The 16,161-nt window shown below is 41.7% G+C and overlaps 1 protein-coding gene across 1 annotated transcript in view; it reads left to right on the forward strand.

Annotated features, from left to right (window-relative positions):
- Positions 1-16,161, forward strand: part of CTNNA1 (catenin alpha 1) — a 119,830-nt gene that overhangs the window by 7,040 nt on the left and 96,629 nt on the right. Inside the window, exons 2-3 of the mRNA XM_075715811.1 lie at positions 10,365-10,471; positions 12,446-12,641. Coding sequence (XP_075571926.1) covers positions 10,367-10,471; positions 12,446-12,641 — 301 coding nt within the window. The 5' untranslated portion in view covers positions 10,365-10,366. The remainder of the gene's footprint in view (positions 1-10,364; positions 10,472-12,445; positions 12,642-16,161) is intronic.

Raw genomic sequence — 16,161 nt, forward strand, 5'->3', positions numbered from 1 at the left:
TAAACATTGCTTTAATTGGTCACCCATATGCTAAGGCAGTGACTCAAAAGAATTCCTGTCCAGGTGGATTGGATTGTTGTTAGCTCTGCACCACTGTGCACCCTTAGTGAGTTTGTACTTGACGGAAGCTGGTTATGGCTTTGCAGGTAACTCTGGTAAGCATCCAAAAATTGATTGCACCAGTATGTTTTTATTATTACTTGCTTTGCTCTTCTGGAGGAACTGCAAAGTTCTCATCAGTCAGTGCCCTCTGTGTTCTTGGTGTCTGTAGCCTTGTTGACAGTTGGCAGGGGGAGGAATCATAGAATCATAGAATGCTTTGGGTTGGAAGGGACCTTTAGAGATCATCTAGCCCAAACCCCCTGCCGTGAGCAGGGACAGCTTTAACTAGATCAGGTTGCTCAGAGCCCCATCCAACCTGACCTTGAAGGTTTCCAGGGATGGGGCCTCCACTACCTCTCTGGGCAACCTGTGCCAGTGCTTCACCACCCTCATTGTAAAAAATTTCTTTCTTATATCCTGTCTAAATCTATCCTTCTTTAGTTTAAATCCATTATTCCTTGTCCTGTCACAACAGGCCTTGCTACAAAGATTCTCCCCATCTTTCCTGTAGGCCCCCTTTAAGTACTGAAAGGCTGCAATAAGGTCTCCTTGCAGCCTTCTCTTCTCCAGGCTGAACAACCCCAACTCTCTCAGCCTGGCCTCACAGGAGAGGTGCTCCAGCCCTTGGATCATTTTGGTGGCCCTCCTCTGGACCCGCTCCAACAGGTCCATGTCCTTCTTGTGCTGAGGGCTCCAGAGCTGGACGCAGCACTGCAGGTGAGGTCTCACCAGAGCAGAGCAGAGAGGCAGAATCCCCTCCCTCGACCTGCTGGCCACGCTTCTTTTGATGCAGCCCAGGATACGGTTGGCTTTCTGGGCTGCAAGCACACGTTGCTGGCTCATGTCCAGCTTTTCACCTACCAGTACCCCCAAGTCCTTCTCTGCAGGGCTGCTCTCAATCCCTTCATCCCCCAGCCTGTATTGATATCAGGGGTTGCCCTGACCCAGGTGCAGGACCTTGCACTTGGCCTTGTTGAACCTCATGAGGTTCACAGAGACCCACCTCTCCAGCTTGTCCAGGTCCCTGTGGATGACATCTCATCCTCCTGGTGTGTCAACCGCACCACTCAGCTTGGTGTCGTCTGCAAAGGGATGTCGTCTGTTAGAGCATTCTACCTTACATATTCTTCCAGATAACTGCAGTCATTTAGAAGATGCTTAACTCATCCAAAGACACTTGTGCATTACATTCATGTTTGCTCTTCTTCCTGGGGTTTGTTTTTGTGGTTTTTTTTTCCCCTTCTTAACTTGCAGCATGTGTTGGTGGAGCTGCAAGTTGAGAATTGTCTGGGGGTGTGTAGTGATGGTGCAATTCTTCTTCCTGTGAAACTAATTCATTGTTTATAGCTAAGAAATGTTGAAGGTTGCTGTGAACATAAAGTGAAATTCTTGGCCCTATCACTTGCAGGTTTTGTTATTTCTTTTTTCTTTAAAAAATAATTGCTTTGTAATTTTTAGGTAAGACTGACAGTGTTCCTGAATCGAAGTGAAGGACTGACAAAGGAATTCTAAACAACTTTTTCTAGAAAAACTTTAGAAAACATTTTACTTTGAAGAATCATTACACTCATGTTCTCCTTTGCTTCAGTGGGTGCTGCTCTTTAAGTAGCTTTTGCAAATGGAGAAGACTATGGAAAGCTCTTCACTCTGGTAATGCTATGAATTTTTGTTACATAGTCTTTAGTTGCTACTATGCTGGGCATGCAGTTGAGAAACAGTATGTTATTTGATCTCTGTTAATACAAGACTGTCCATTTCCTCCATTTTTAAGCAAATTGTCTCTTATCAAACCTCTAATCATAGGAGTCTCATTTTCTTTCAAAATGTGTGTTGGCTCAAACAGCTTCAGTATCTGTATATTTCTGACTGTTTAAAAATTGTTAATGAAGGCCTAGATTTAGAAGATGGGGTCAGCTAAAACCACTGAAGGGTATTGTGTAACAACATATCAATTTAGGAATGAAAATGTGTTTTGAGTGGTGTCAGATTCTGGTTGTTTCTGACTCTATAGCTTAAAAGGCACTTTTTATTGCAGATTGAGCACTGAAGAAGATCAGAACAAAAACACCCAGGTTTTCTTTTCCTTTTATTGCTAGCCATCAGTGGTTTTTTGCAAGCTAAGCAAGAATTAATTTTGCAGCGCTGGCAAATTCTTGTGCCAATTGATAAAGTAGGCTAATTTATAACAAACTTTCTCTTATTTGAGGAATACTTGTGGCAAAAATTAATTTGTTAAAAGGTTGCCCCCTTCTTGCATTCATTGCTAACTTAAGGTTGATAATTGGAACCTGGGCTAGCATAGTTTGGGGTTTGAAGAGCTGTGCTCTGTAGCCACAGCCTAGTTATTATATTTTCACTGACTCTATATCCCTAGGGTCTGAAATGCATACTGTAGTTCTGAGAGTGGCAGTAAGCTGTTCTTCCATTCTTTCCTAATGCCTTTAGGGAAACTTTACATAGTTTTCTGCCTCAGGAGTGGGAAGAGACACTGTGAGGTTGGAAGGGCTCTCAGTATTTGAACCAAAGTGGTCCAGCAGATGTACAAGTCTCACCTGGGCTCTACTATCTCTATCTCCAGGCTGAGTCCCCTTGTTTTGTTTGAAAGTGCTATCTGTATAGGCTTAAATGTGAGAAATGCGGCTTAGAGAGGGCTGGGGTTTGAGAGTTAGAGGTTATCATCGCTGCAGGGGTAAGTTAGTTGAAAGTTGTTGCTTTTTGCTCAAAATGCAAGTGCGTTGCCCTTCTGCATGGCCAGAGTGTCGCAGTCCTGATCCAGAGAGCTAAAATACAGCAGTTAAGAATCTAGTGATTACTTGTTCTGGTTTTGGAAGTTATCTTTCATGGTGTTAGTGTTGCAGGTCTTCAGCATAAAATGCACCAACATTATTGTGAATGTGGAGTTGAGTAGAATTATTAATAACAGTAATAGCTCACTGCTCATGACACTTTTTTAAGAAAACACATGTTTAGAAAAAGCATCAGTTTTCTCTATGTAGTTGGAATCCTGCTTGAGTTTTGGAAACTGAAAATTGTGCAGAAATAAATTGGATGCTTGTTGGGACATACTGGGATATCTATCTGGACAGTTAAATGGGTATAAGCATGAGTTTGGTTCTTGCATTCTTTTAGGATGTCATCCATGAACTGGAGCCTTAGTACAACATAAATAAGCTACTAATTGCCCGTGCTTGCTGTGAATTTGTTTGCCATGCACCTCCTTCCTAGCCTCTTTGAGGCAAAACAATCCTGGCAAAAATACAATGATCAGAGCCTAATGCTTAGCTACTGAAGGCAAGAGGCTGTTAGCACTGGTGCCTCTAAAAAATGGTTTATTTGTAGTTGTGAAAGCACTGCCGTGGTCCCAGGAACACCACAATGAAGCTGCTTGTGCAGAGCGTGCCTTCCATCCTCTTAATGATAGCTAGACCAAAATGAAGGTGGGAAAACCTGTTGTTACAGAATTCATTCCTGTTTTTGGAATGAAAATAAGTTACTTGAATCCACGGTACTACAGCAGTTGGGAAGCTGTTAAGGAGGTAGCACATACTGCTTTGGCAAGCCTGTTGCATCTTAATCTGGTGATATGCCCCATGCCTGCTTTCATGTGATGGTGCATGGTACAGGGTAGGCTGTGCTTCCAGAGGGGAAAAGGTGACAGGCAGTCTATGGCATGCTGCTGGCTTCGGTAAGAAGGCAGCAGGCAGGGGATAACATGCATGTAGAAGAGAAAACAGAGTTATAAACTTAATTGATTTTTGTAGGGACACCAGATTAGGTTGCACCTCTTAACTCAGTAGCAAGGCCTAAAGACTTGCTAAACAAATGGAGAAGTAGAGAAGCGTTTGTTTGTTACTGGCTGTGCAAGGCTTTCTGATGAGTGGTTTCAGATGCCCCTCTATAGGCTTTCTCCACAAGAGCAATAGAGAGAAAAAAACATGAAAACAGATTGAGAGCTGGATCTGGAATGGTACTGGTGAGAAATAGGCTTTTCTGAACCAGAATTTGTTCTTTTTACTTGGCTGGTTACTACAGTCTATGGAAAAAACGTGTAGCAAAGTTGAATACGCTCAAATAACAGAAATCTTTTGATAATGAAATAATGTAGTCAATGCAACATCTGAGTTTGTATTCATATTTCAGATTGTGAAATTCTAATAGTAAGGATTTCTAAGGGGGTAGTACCTTCATGGCATTTATGGTGGAGGAGAAGATTTGGTAGCTGAGATGAAATTTAAGGTTGAAGGCTATGTTAGAAGAGGATGACTCTGCTTTTAGTTGTGTATACTTGGTGTTAAATAAAAACAGCTTAAAACAAACCTGCTTAAATCCTCCTTGAAAAGCATCACATATAACAAACATCCTTGACTAGCAGCTGTTCAGCTGCTGAGATGAGTAGTGCTTTATTTGTGGAATGGAGCAGACATGTTTATTTGTGAAGGGAAAGAGGACAGAATGAAACTTTTTTCCTGGGTACTTAGTTATATGGAAACCATTTTTGAACTGTCAGTGGGGCATGATGAAACCACTGCATGTGAGCTGAGTTTAATATGAACCGTGCCTTAACCTTTTTCAAACCAAAAATGGTCGTAACGTTTGTGTTAAGTGTATGTTAAAGATCTGTGGGATTTGGGTATCTATCTCCTCTGTCTTGTCCTCCACCTTCAGCAGGGATAAAGAATCCCTGCTGGTTATCAAATGGGTTAAGTACTTGGGTAACAAACCAAACAAAACCAAAATTACTCCCTTGGGAGCAGGGAAGCTGGTTCACTTTCTGGCTGGAAGATGAAGCTGGGTCTTCGTGTCATGAATCCCACCATGTTCCACGCTCATGACTTGGGTGATAGAATAAGGGCTATTCTCATTACATTGCACAGAATATCCAAAGACAGTCTGCAAGCATGGTAGAGAACAGGATTATCATTCAAAATGACTGTGACTACTTAAAGAAATAGGAAAGAAATAAGCTGCAAAATAATGCAATCAAGTACATATTACTGTGCCTGGGCACAATCAGTTGCACAAAATGGGGAACAACTAGGTGGGTAGCAGAAAGGGTGTTAAAATGGAGAATGTCCTCCCAGGTATAAAATTTGCTTGTACTGTACTCTTTTGTTAGGTTTTTTGGATAGCATAGTGCTTGAATTAATCATGTGGTCTATTGTGCTTGGCCCAGGTTTGCCCCCCGCTGTGCTAGTGAGACCACTGTTTGAATACAGTCTTCCCTAAGAAAAAACAAAAGAGAATGGTAATGTAGTTAAAAACTTTTAGAAGGCAGCCTGTCAGGGTAGTTAAAATTTGAAGACTGATAGAAGATGATATGTAAAACACGATTCAGGTAGCACAAGGCAGTGGGACTTAAGTTGTAGCACAAGAGATGGGCAGTTAGATCTTCTGCTGTGTAACCAAAATAGAATTGCTCTCGTCCAGAGGTTCGGAGGCTGCAGGATCTCCTGGTGCAAAGCAGGTTGAACGTACTAGCTCAGTAGTGCATGAGATAAAGCCAGCACTGCTTTCGGGTGTGCGTGGGAGTGCAACCTGGAAAAACAGGACCGTGAGCACTAGGCCTTTCTGTGATTCTGTTGGTGTGCAGAGCTTGCTGTTGAAATAGTGCTCCTTCATGGGCTTTTTGAAAAGCCTTGGGTGCCTTCAGGACACTTCTGCAAAGAAGTCGCAGAGCTACATTCCTACTCTTGCCGAAGTGTAGAAATTATTTGCATGCCAGTATGCTGGAAGTAGGTATCTGAAGTTATTCTTAAAACCTTGAATTACCAGTTTTTGAAAACACTATGACCTTTAGTTGGAAAGAACACTGTATGCATATTGCCTTCAGTGTGTTCACGGCAGGCCAGCTCGTTCGACATGGTATGTAAATGCAGCCCCAGCAGTTTTACTACATCCTTCTGCTCGGGTCTGTGCCCTCATCTCTCCCAAGCAGGGCTGGGACCTGCCCTGGGGTGCAGTTTGGGGGCAGAGCTCATCTCAGTGCTGCTGCAGTCCCATTCTCTTCCTTGTGCAGTCCCACCGCCTCCTTCAGAACAGTAAGCTGGCAAGGTAATTTTTATATATGGTGGCTTACTCTGAGACCATTTTAGCTTCCTGAAGTGGCTCACCGCAGCAGGTGTGCGCCAGTGTGGGTGCCCATTCAAGGCAGGTTTGTGGCAGGGAAAGGAGCAGTAGCACTGTGGCAGTGTTTGCTTAAGGCAGTGTAAAGTATAATAGAAATCTCTTCTTAAGCTTTAGCCATTGCTGAGATCTTGATTCCATGTACAAAGCAAGGGGCAAGTTGTCCTGGGATGGCTCTGCTTGCAGAACTGCTCGTTGGCTGGGAATTGTGAAGTTTCTGGAGGCAACAGGGAAATCTGGAAGTGGCTTCTTTAAACTCCTATTCTTTACCTACCCTCATGTCCTTGCAAGCACACTAAACCCCACTAAGATACAATTGCATTACTCCTGAACCATCTACGACAATAATGAGCACCGTTGCAACCAGTGCAATAACCTGAAGGGTTTACAGTTAACGTGCTGGGCTGTGAGCATGGTGTAAGGTTGGGGGTTTGTGTGTCTGAGCATTAGGTATGCTGGGAGGGCATTACATCTCTCTGCAGTGACTCTGCTTGATGCTCTGTTTTCAGCAGCACCTGGTTCAACTGAGCTGTGACATCCAACTTTGCCCCTTGTTTCCACTTGAAGGGCTTTGCCAACTGTGCCAGCTGATGTAGCCATCTCCTCTTGCCACTGCCAGTTCCGCTCACAGCAGTATCTGTGGTGGCACAGTGAACCAGATGGGGATCTTGGACCACCCTGCAAAAATGGATTTCTTTCCCTCCAGCCAAATTGGTTCTTCCCCATCTGGTTAATCGCTCAGCTGTGGGGAAAGCTGTGCCAGTACAGGGGGGGGTGTGATGTGAAGATGGGAATGAGTTCCTAGAGGGGTGTGGGAGGATGAACATTGGGTTTTAAGCAGCTTTTCTGCTGCTTATGAAACCACAAGCTGGGCAACCGCAACTCCTTGTGCGGTGGTGTCTTTCTATATATTCCAGCACTTCAGATTCAGCATCGCTTGCTCTGTTCTGCTGTGTGGACTGTGCTGCTTTGTCCTTGAAATTCCTGTTTTGAGTGCATGTGCTGCTGCATGTCCTATGCATGGTAGGTCTGTGGTGTGGAGAACCTGTTTCCGTATCAGCTGGGTCATCCCAGCTGTCTGAAACCAGTGCTATGCTGGCCTGTGGTGGTTGGGTCCATCTTCCAGAGGATGTCCCCTTTCTTTATGAGATGTTGCAGTTATTGCAGGTGTCGTGGGAATTGTTGTGTGCTCTCCAAGAGCCAACAATTAAGCACTCTGCAACAATATCCTCTGACTTGGTTTACTACCTGTTACCATATTTGAATTCAATGAGGCAAGAGCTTGAGCAGTCACAGGGACAAGAAAGGCTCCAGAGAATTAGAGGGTTCTCATGGTGGGAGTGTGGCCCTGCTTTAACGTGCCCCTGGCAGTTGTCCTTTGATCCCTTAAACCCACCCCATTCATGCATGCATTTGTAAGCTATAGCCTGTTACTGTATTCTTCACAAGTATTTAATTGAATAAACATATTTACTACAATGTACAAATGATATCCAAGTCATTGCTACCAAATAGTGTATTTGGTATCAGCCTATGCTTTTCAGATAAATTTCAACAAAGTTCATACTAAGTGGTTTTATAGACCATTACTTTTGGGCAATTCGTGAACTATCATACTAACATGTTTTCAGATGAATTGCCTTCATTATCCTACTAATACAATTAATATATCTTCTCGGGGTTACCTCGTTCTGCACTTTGTTTCTGTGAGAGATGTAACAGCATTAAATACATAGAAACAGCTTTTACTCTAGAAACCTAATGGGCTTTCCAGAGCCCTGGGTATGTTTCTCGGAAACCATAAAGGCTTTCAGTGTATTTTTCTTGGCTTCTTGCATAGGAAGCATTCACACCGAGCTAATCAGGAGGGAATAAACCAGTGAAATTCCTTGTTGAGGGTAGGATGTTACCAGAGGGTGAAGGGCATTTCACAGCTTGCCCTGTGCCAGCGTCTGGGCTGTGGCACAAACCAGTGCAAAGATGGACCAGCAAAAGAAAAAGGGGGTGACTGGGAGAGAAGGATAGTTAGTGAGTTCACAGAACTTAGTGATAAGTGTCAGAGGTAGGTTGAGGAAGAGGAGGTGGCCATCCTCCACTCTCATGCAGTCAGCTCACTGGGGGTCTCTGGAGCTGCAGCCTAGCATGTCTTCTGCTGAGGGAGCTGGGACCCTTCATCTACACCTGCAAGCTTTTTGATTTAAAACCATCAGAAATGTTATATGTATGCTAGCATGGATCAATCTCTTCCTTTTTTTTTTTTTTTTTAAGCTTTCAGTTTTTTAAGTTTTTGTTCTCTCTAGCAGCATAGACACTTGGAGCGTGGGCATAGGTGGAAAGCTGAATGCAAGTTAGGTGAATATTCCTGCTTTGCACCTTGCAAAATTGTACTCCAGTGTATGACAGCATGTAGGCTTTTCAGGGCAAAGATATGTTTTCAGTAGTGTAGCAAATACTTAATCTATTGTATCGTGTCCGTGGTGTGAGAAAGCCTATGTAATATCTCAAGATCAGCCTGCCATGAAGGTGCTGTGACTGAAGCCAGGTGATGCTAAGCTCTGACTTCTTTACACCCTCTCAGGCTGAGCTTCTCGAGTGCCTGAGATATTTTATTCTTCAATAGGAAATAAGCAGTCATGTCTGTGCTCTTTCTGCGTGTTTAGCTGTCACTGTTGGTATAAAACGTTTGGTTGTTGGTGTGTGTTATAAACATCATTGGTTACCAAAATTAGTGACTTGCCTCCTGCTTCTTAAAAATAATGGGACATTGTGCTCGTCTGGCAGCGTGGGGACATCTGGTGCTGTCAGAGCAATCTGTCTGCTGAGATGCTATGCAGACAATGCCCTGTCCAGAATAAGATTTTAAAATAGCGGCTAATAAGCCTTAAAGCAACTGCAACAGTAGGTCCTTAGGAAAAGAGGTGAAAGGAGACTTTGGAAATGTAGTTCTCTTCCTGACTTGTAAAAACAAAAAGTTACAAATGTCGGTTTAGTCTAATCTTGAATTTTGAGGGCAACACGAAGCAGGAAGAGCTGGCATCTACTAAGTTTGAAGTGGTATGAACTGGTTTTATGGACCTGTAAATACTTTAAATCCTTTTTTTTTTTTACTGAAATTATGGTTCTGGTTATTCCTTTGTGCTGTACAGCATCATAGTGTTAATCTTGTGATCTGTTGTAGTTCATAACTTTTAAATTTTTTTTTTAGACTACTGGTCTCAAAAGCAGAGCTATTTTAGCAGTTTCACTAAACTTTTCCCATAATCATATTTGCTGTTCCATTAGGATGTTGATATACAACTGTAATGGGAAGGGATGGCTCAGTGACAGTTTTTAACAGATCTCTTCATGCATATCTGCTTTTCCCTCCTATGTAAATATTGAGGGGAAGTGTAGTAGATACATAACCTGTTAAATATGAACCAACTGGATTTTCTGGCTTTATTAGGGTTGTATTCACTTTTTTACCTTCATTGTTTTACCTTTGTACTTCCAAAGTTGGAATTGAATTGGATGAACAGGTAGGTTGAATGGTTGAATGAGTTGAATTAGAACCTGACTCCTGGTTTGACAAAGTGTTTTGGGTAATGCCTCATGGTGGAGCTGAGAAAACTGGCAGCTTTCTGGTGTTCCCTTCTGCTCCCCCAAGACCTTGGGCAGTGTCTCAAAGCTGGTCTGGGAGTACAGGCCAGCTGGCCCTGGAGGGAAGCAGCAGAAATTGGGAAGGGGTTATTTACTTAGCCTCCAGCTTCGTGGGTGAAGTGCCCCCATTACCTGCAAGGTCCTTTTTCATTGCTTGGGGACCACTGATGAGTAGACCAAACATTACCTATCTTGCTATTGCTCTGATAAAATATTGTGGCTTTTGATTAGGTTTTGCTGTGGTTTTGTTTGGTTTTGGCTTCATTCTCTAACCAAAACATACAGGTAATATCTGTATATTGTCATAACAAACAATTTTTTAAACTATCACCAGTTGAACCAAAACTGGTATTTCTGGAGACAGTATAACCTTAACTTACACTGAATGGATGTGTTGTGTGTTTAATAGCCTCCATTTTAATTTATTTTTAAAATACATTCCAACAGCATTAATAATAATAATAAAAAAATGTATTCACGTAGCTCTTTTCTTCTTCTAGAAATGACTGCTGTTACTGCAGGCAACGTTAACTTCAAATGGGACCCCAAAAGCTTGGAGATAAGAACACTGGCAGTTGAAAGACTACTGGAGCCTCTTGTTACACAGGTAGGGGAAAAAGGGGGGGCAAAAAAAAAACCTTCATAAGGATGATTACCTGTTTTGATGTATTATTTCAATTAAGTAACTTCCAAAGCTTAAATTCCAGAGGTAAAAACATTACAAAACTAAAGATGGAAAAAAGTGTACACATAACTTCCTTGTTCAGTTTTATTGTTACAGGGTTACTGGGCACAAATCTAGAAAGACTGCTTCTTCAGCACCTGATAAGACACAGCATTTCAGTTAAAGTGGAGAAATGCATGTTAGTAGCTAATGTTCCATTGCTGCTGTGCTGCTTCTCACTTGTATTTTGGGTGGTATGCTGCTTATTTGTTGAGTCTTTAAAAAGCTGTGCTATGTATCATTTAGAAACTGTATTTGGGAACAACAAAAGTCTCTTGCAACAAAGCCATTAGTGCTTGCCAGAAGTAGGGTCTCGTAAATTTTTTCTTTGAGATTACCTGTGTTTAGAGTTGTCTTTGGAAGGCAGTTCAGGTAAACGGTGAAATGTGTGGTGGGGGATGTTAGCAGTCCATCTAGAACTGCCTTGTGTTGTAAATAGATTACTGACCCCTCCTAACTGAGTTCCACCCAAGTAGTATGCTTTTATGGCATTTGTTAGTGTTTCAGTATATCTTTTACAAGATAGGCATGGGGTTTTTTTAATTTCTGGTTATGCTTTATGCTGGATTTGTGAATAAAAGCTTATTTCTGCATGGTGTATATTGCCCAGTGAAATGCACTGAAGAATATAGGAAAGCCAGAGTAAGTCTTGTAGATGTAAGCTGTGTGTATTGGGCATTTTGAAGATTCTTGGAAGAGACTTTCTAGGAGGTCTTGAAGAGAAAGAACTGGAAACAGTTAACTTTTCATCTTTAGCATTGTTTTAATGAAATTTTTAAGATGATAATATGAACTGGACACAACTCCTGCCAAGCACAAATTGCAATGATCAAGTTCTGTTTCCAGTATTAGCATCCCTTTAATCGCCAAGCTGCTGCCCGTACCTGCCAGTTGTTCCCTGCACATATTCAGACAGGCAGTTGGATGATCTACTATATAGCTTTTTAGCTGGAGTTACTGATGGAGTCTTTCCTTAAGAGAAATTGTTCTAATTTGACAAACTTAACTGAGCCAACTTGTTTATAGGACCTTTTTGTCCAAGTTCAGTGTCTGTAACTTATTCTTCAAGTAGCACAATAGGCTGTACTGGCCATCCCAAATTTTGTGAATGATGTGACTGGCAAAATACAGAGAGGAAAGTAGAGTAAGTTGCCTTGTTGCAACTTGTTCTTGATTTGTAGTACATGATGAACTGAGACTACCCAATACAAATGCTCCCCATTAACTGACAGCAGTATTCCCAACTGATGGCTTTCCCTCTCTGAACCAACCTACTAGGAAGTCCTTTGCTTTGCATTTGGTCCATTGGCTGTAGTGCTGTTTTGGACTGAAAAGATACTGTGTTGCTACATTTCTGTAGCTAATGGCTTCAACCTTGTTTGGGGTCTTTTATGCCCTGGGAGCTATCCCAAACTAATTATCCCTGACTTGTGTGTGGTGGGTTTTTTGGTTGGGGTTTTTTTGTTTGTTTGTTTGTTTTGTTGTTGTTTTGTTTCATTTGGTGTTCCCCCCCCCTGTGGTGCCAAATAGCTCTGGCCTGTTACTGAGATTGCAGTTTATCAAAAATACAAATAGATCTCAATGCTTAAAATCAAATGTTCAGGTCTGCTGCTGATAAGAAAAATCTCTAAGCAGTTTAGCTGAATTTATAATGCTCATTAAGGAATCAAGAAGCATAGTAATGTTTAAAGAGATGTGAAAAACACTTGTTTGTGAGTTTAACCTTTGGAACTGGCAATAGTGCGGGCATTAGTGATATGCTGTCTAGAAAAAAATACATGTGGCCTTGCTGTCAAATTGATGAACTTCCAGTTTGTTTCATGTTTTTTGTTTTTTCCCCTCCATCTATGCCTTTAGGTAACAACACTGGTTAACACTAGCAACAAAGGCCCCTCAAATAAAAAGCGAGGGCGTTCTAAAAAGGCCCATGTTTTGGCTGCTTCAGTTGAACAAGCAACGGAGAATTTCCTGGAGAAAGGAGACAAAATTGCGAAAGAGAGCCAGTTCCTTAAAGAAGAGCTGGTAGCAGCTGTGGAAGATGTTCGTAAGCAAGGTAAGAGCTATGTATCTGATAGCTTGTAAAAGTATGTTTTTTCAGAGTAAGCAGAACTGTTCCCATTTCCCTTTTGCTGTTATTTCTAATGACTCTGTGCCTCTCTACTGGCATAGGTTCTTGGCTTGTCTTGCTGGCTTCCTTGAGGAATAAAATGAACTGGGCAGATACGGAAATTGGATGTCCCAAGTAGACATTGAGAAGAGAGGCAGAATGGCTGATTCTTTGAAGAGCATCTAAAACTCAGTTTAGGCTTCAAAGTAGCCCCCCCCCAATGTTACGGAACTACATCTCAAATATGTCAATAACTTTTTCAATGTTTCAGTGTGTACAAAACAGCATTGTAGGAGGAAGAGCTGACTGTTGACTTGACAGAGCCTGGTGTCTTGAATATGCAAAATGTAAACAGCAACAAACAGAATGCAAGGACCTTGATTAAATATTCCAGGCTTCCTCCCCCACATCTAGTGTTGATTTTTATCACTTTCTTTTTCACTTTCTTGGAGAAGACCTGCAAGAAAAGCCTATGGAGCTGGCTTACTCTAAAATATGCACTAGTAAATATTGTTGCTCATAAATCATTTATCATTCTTCCAGTCATGAGCCTTTTCTATGCTTCACTGAAACTCAGTCAACTGGTATTAATGGTGGCGGCTGCTGCTGCTGCAAAAAAGGAAAACTCATTAGCATTAATTACTTGTTTGTAACTGAAGTTGCACAGTGATGAAATATTAGTTGAAAATGGTTCTAAGTTCTGGATGAGCCTGGTTGACAGACCAAAGAAAGATCAACATAAGAAGGCTGCAGTATAAGGGGCTAATTGAGTTGGCTTAATCTAACAACAACAAACAACAGCAAAAGAGACACCTTTGTCTTGAAGCCTTTAATTCTTGGTGCTTGCTTGATTGCGGCTCAGAATTGAGAGTCAGAGCTCATCTGTGAGTACCTTCAAATGACTCTTAGTGATATTGGTGAGTGAGGGAGCTGTACTCAGTCCTCAGGATTGAGAAGTTCCATTAGTCGAATTTGTAGTTGCAGCGAGAAGCTGGTAGGAAGGAGAGACTGATACAAAAGCCTTCAGGATGACCCTTTCACTTGTTTCTTGGCCCCTGCTTGATTTTGAGACTACACATAGACTTGATGCCAAAGCCTTCCTGCTTTGTTGATCTTTGACAGATGAGGTGGAGTTTGTAGCTGAGAGGTGCTGGAGTGAAGTAACTTCCTGTGTTAATGTTTCACTTCTTCCTCCCTTTTTACTGTTTGCAGCTTGCATGAAATCTGGCGCGTAGAGAGGATAGCTGTATCTGTTTTCTGAAGCTGGGTGGATGATGATTAGACTTAAGTGATTTGCCTGAATATGACTGGTACCCGCTGTCGTTTGTGGTGATGCAGTCACAGCAGGGCTGGGCTGCTGGGGCAGTATGAGCAGGGATAAAAGCCTGTGCCCTGTCGTGGTGCCGGTGTTCAGTCAGGTTTAGCAGAGCAGAGAAGTTCTTTGTAAGGAAATTAAAAAGCAAACCCTTGAGGAAATTAGAAGCAAATGGTGAAAAATGAGATGCAACAGAGGGAAGGCTTATTGCTGCCAGTGCCCGGGGAAGATTGCAGTTCTCAGTAGTGCTGACAACAGCAAGGAGATACAAACTCTCAATGTACATGTTTATATACGGTCCGTGCACTTTTCTGAAGTGTTTCCAGTATTGTGGTAGACCAGTTGAATTAATGAACTGGAGAAATGAGGGAAGTGTAATAGAAGTCCTGTGTGTGTGCTTAGCAAAAACTTCCAGGTGTTGGTGCCTTTATCCGCCTTTTGCAATGCGGATAGGATGCAAGTGGAGAGGAGAATTTGGGTGTCCTGATCAGCAGTAGAGTGATCATGAACTAGCAGCATCTGTGTGTCTGACAGCAGTAGTGGGATTATAGATGTATAGCACAATTTATCTTCAGCAGAAGACAGGAAAATAGAATTAATAATGCCTCTATTTAGAGTAGGGAGCAGTTTAGTTACCTAATAAAAAAAGATGAATGAGTGTAGACAGAGGTTATGAAGATGATTAGGACAATAGATATCTTGTCTCATCAGAGAAAATTAAAAAAAATTTTTTTTAGCCTAGCAAGAAGAAGATTGAGAGGGTACATGATTTTAGTGAGCACGCTTGTTCATAAAATCCCATTTGTTGGGGGTAAAAACAAAGAAGTGAAAAGAGCTATTTAGAATGAATAATCGTATGGCTACATACTAAATCAGTATAAGTGGATCTTCAAAGTCTTCCTGATTTTTACAATGGAAGAATAAATTACAACTTGCTTTAAATATTAAGTTCATGAAATACCCTAAAGTAAGATTCCTGGCCCTTTAAAGCTTTGGACTTTTGATTTCTTTTAAAGCAGTGAAACTTCTTAAAATAAAATTTTGAACAGAATAGCGGAGACAAAGAACCAAAGTGTTTTTCAGAATAGATCCTGCTGTGGTTATAGAAAAGACTTAGTACTGGGAAAATGTCTGATGTGAACGTCTTGGATTTCAGCATCCTTGCAGCACTTGTTACGTTAATTTCTGCCATTGGAGTTGCTGGGTAATAAAAGGGGCAATATTGGTCTTGCCTAGTTTTATTCCCCCCACTGTAAGCTCTTTGTAGGGTTTTACTGTCTTATGAAGCATTGAAGACTGATTGTACATTGAAATGGTCAGCTCTTCTGGTGCTGTTGGGAGGTGTTTTGGGACTGAACTAGTTTCTTACCCAGGTCCTTGGCACTGAGACAGGTTGCAGACTCTGGGGTCAAGAAGGAAATTTATTTTGGGTCAGGCTGACCAGGCTATTCCTGTTTTCCTGGATGACTGTAGTTCAGTGCCTCTATCTGTATGCTAGCGTGAGGATCCAGGGTATTAGCTATGCTGTTACTGTTGTGTTTCTTCCTGTGGTAATTTTACATAAAAGACCAAAAATTAAAGCTTAAAATGAAAAAGCTTAAGCCTGTGCATAGGGTTTGAGCTGAGAGAATGGATGAATGGTCTTGTGAATCCTGTGGGCTTTGATCAAGTTTCGTGGTTGCAAACGTGGGGGAGTGAACTTACTGATTCAGCATGGTGTCTTTCTGCCCTGTGTGTCTGAGTGAAGCTTTCTCCAAAACTGAGCAGTGAGGCAAATTATGAAAGGGTAAAATGTTTTTTTCAGCTGTACTTCACACAAGATGCATGGCTTAAGGATTTCCAAAGAACACGAGGCGGCCAGTTGCGGAAGAACTTGAAGTTAAACACTGAATTCTTCTTGGAAAACTCAACTTTAAAATTCAGTTGTGACCGGTTAGCTTAATTTCTTGGAAGGGTACAAAGAGTTGTCAGTTGTTTTCCTGCAAGAAAAATGTTTTAGGTGTGTACCACTTGTATTAGAAGTAATCTTCCAGCCAAGGAGTCAAGATCTTTGAAAAGCCATAACCTAAGGGAGCTCTGAGATGGCTCTTGGAAAAGTGTATGAGGAGTGTTGTAGGCAGTATATGGATTTAACTGAAGACAAGATTAAGG

Source organism: Pelecanus crispus, chromosome 8 (genome assembly GCF_030463565.1).
Source record: "Pelecanus crispus isolate bPelCri1 chromosome 8, bPelCri1.pri, whole genome shotgun sequence".
NCBI lineage: Eukaryota > Metazoa > Chordata > Aves > Pelecaniformes > Pelecanidae > Pelecanus > Pelecanus crispus.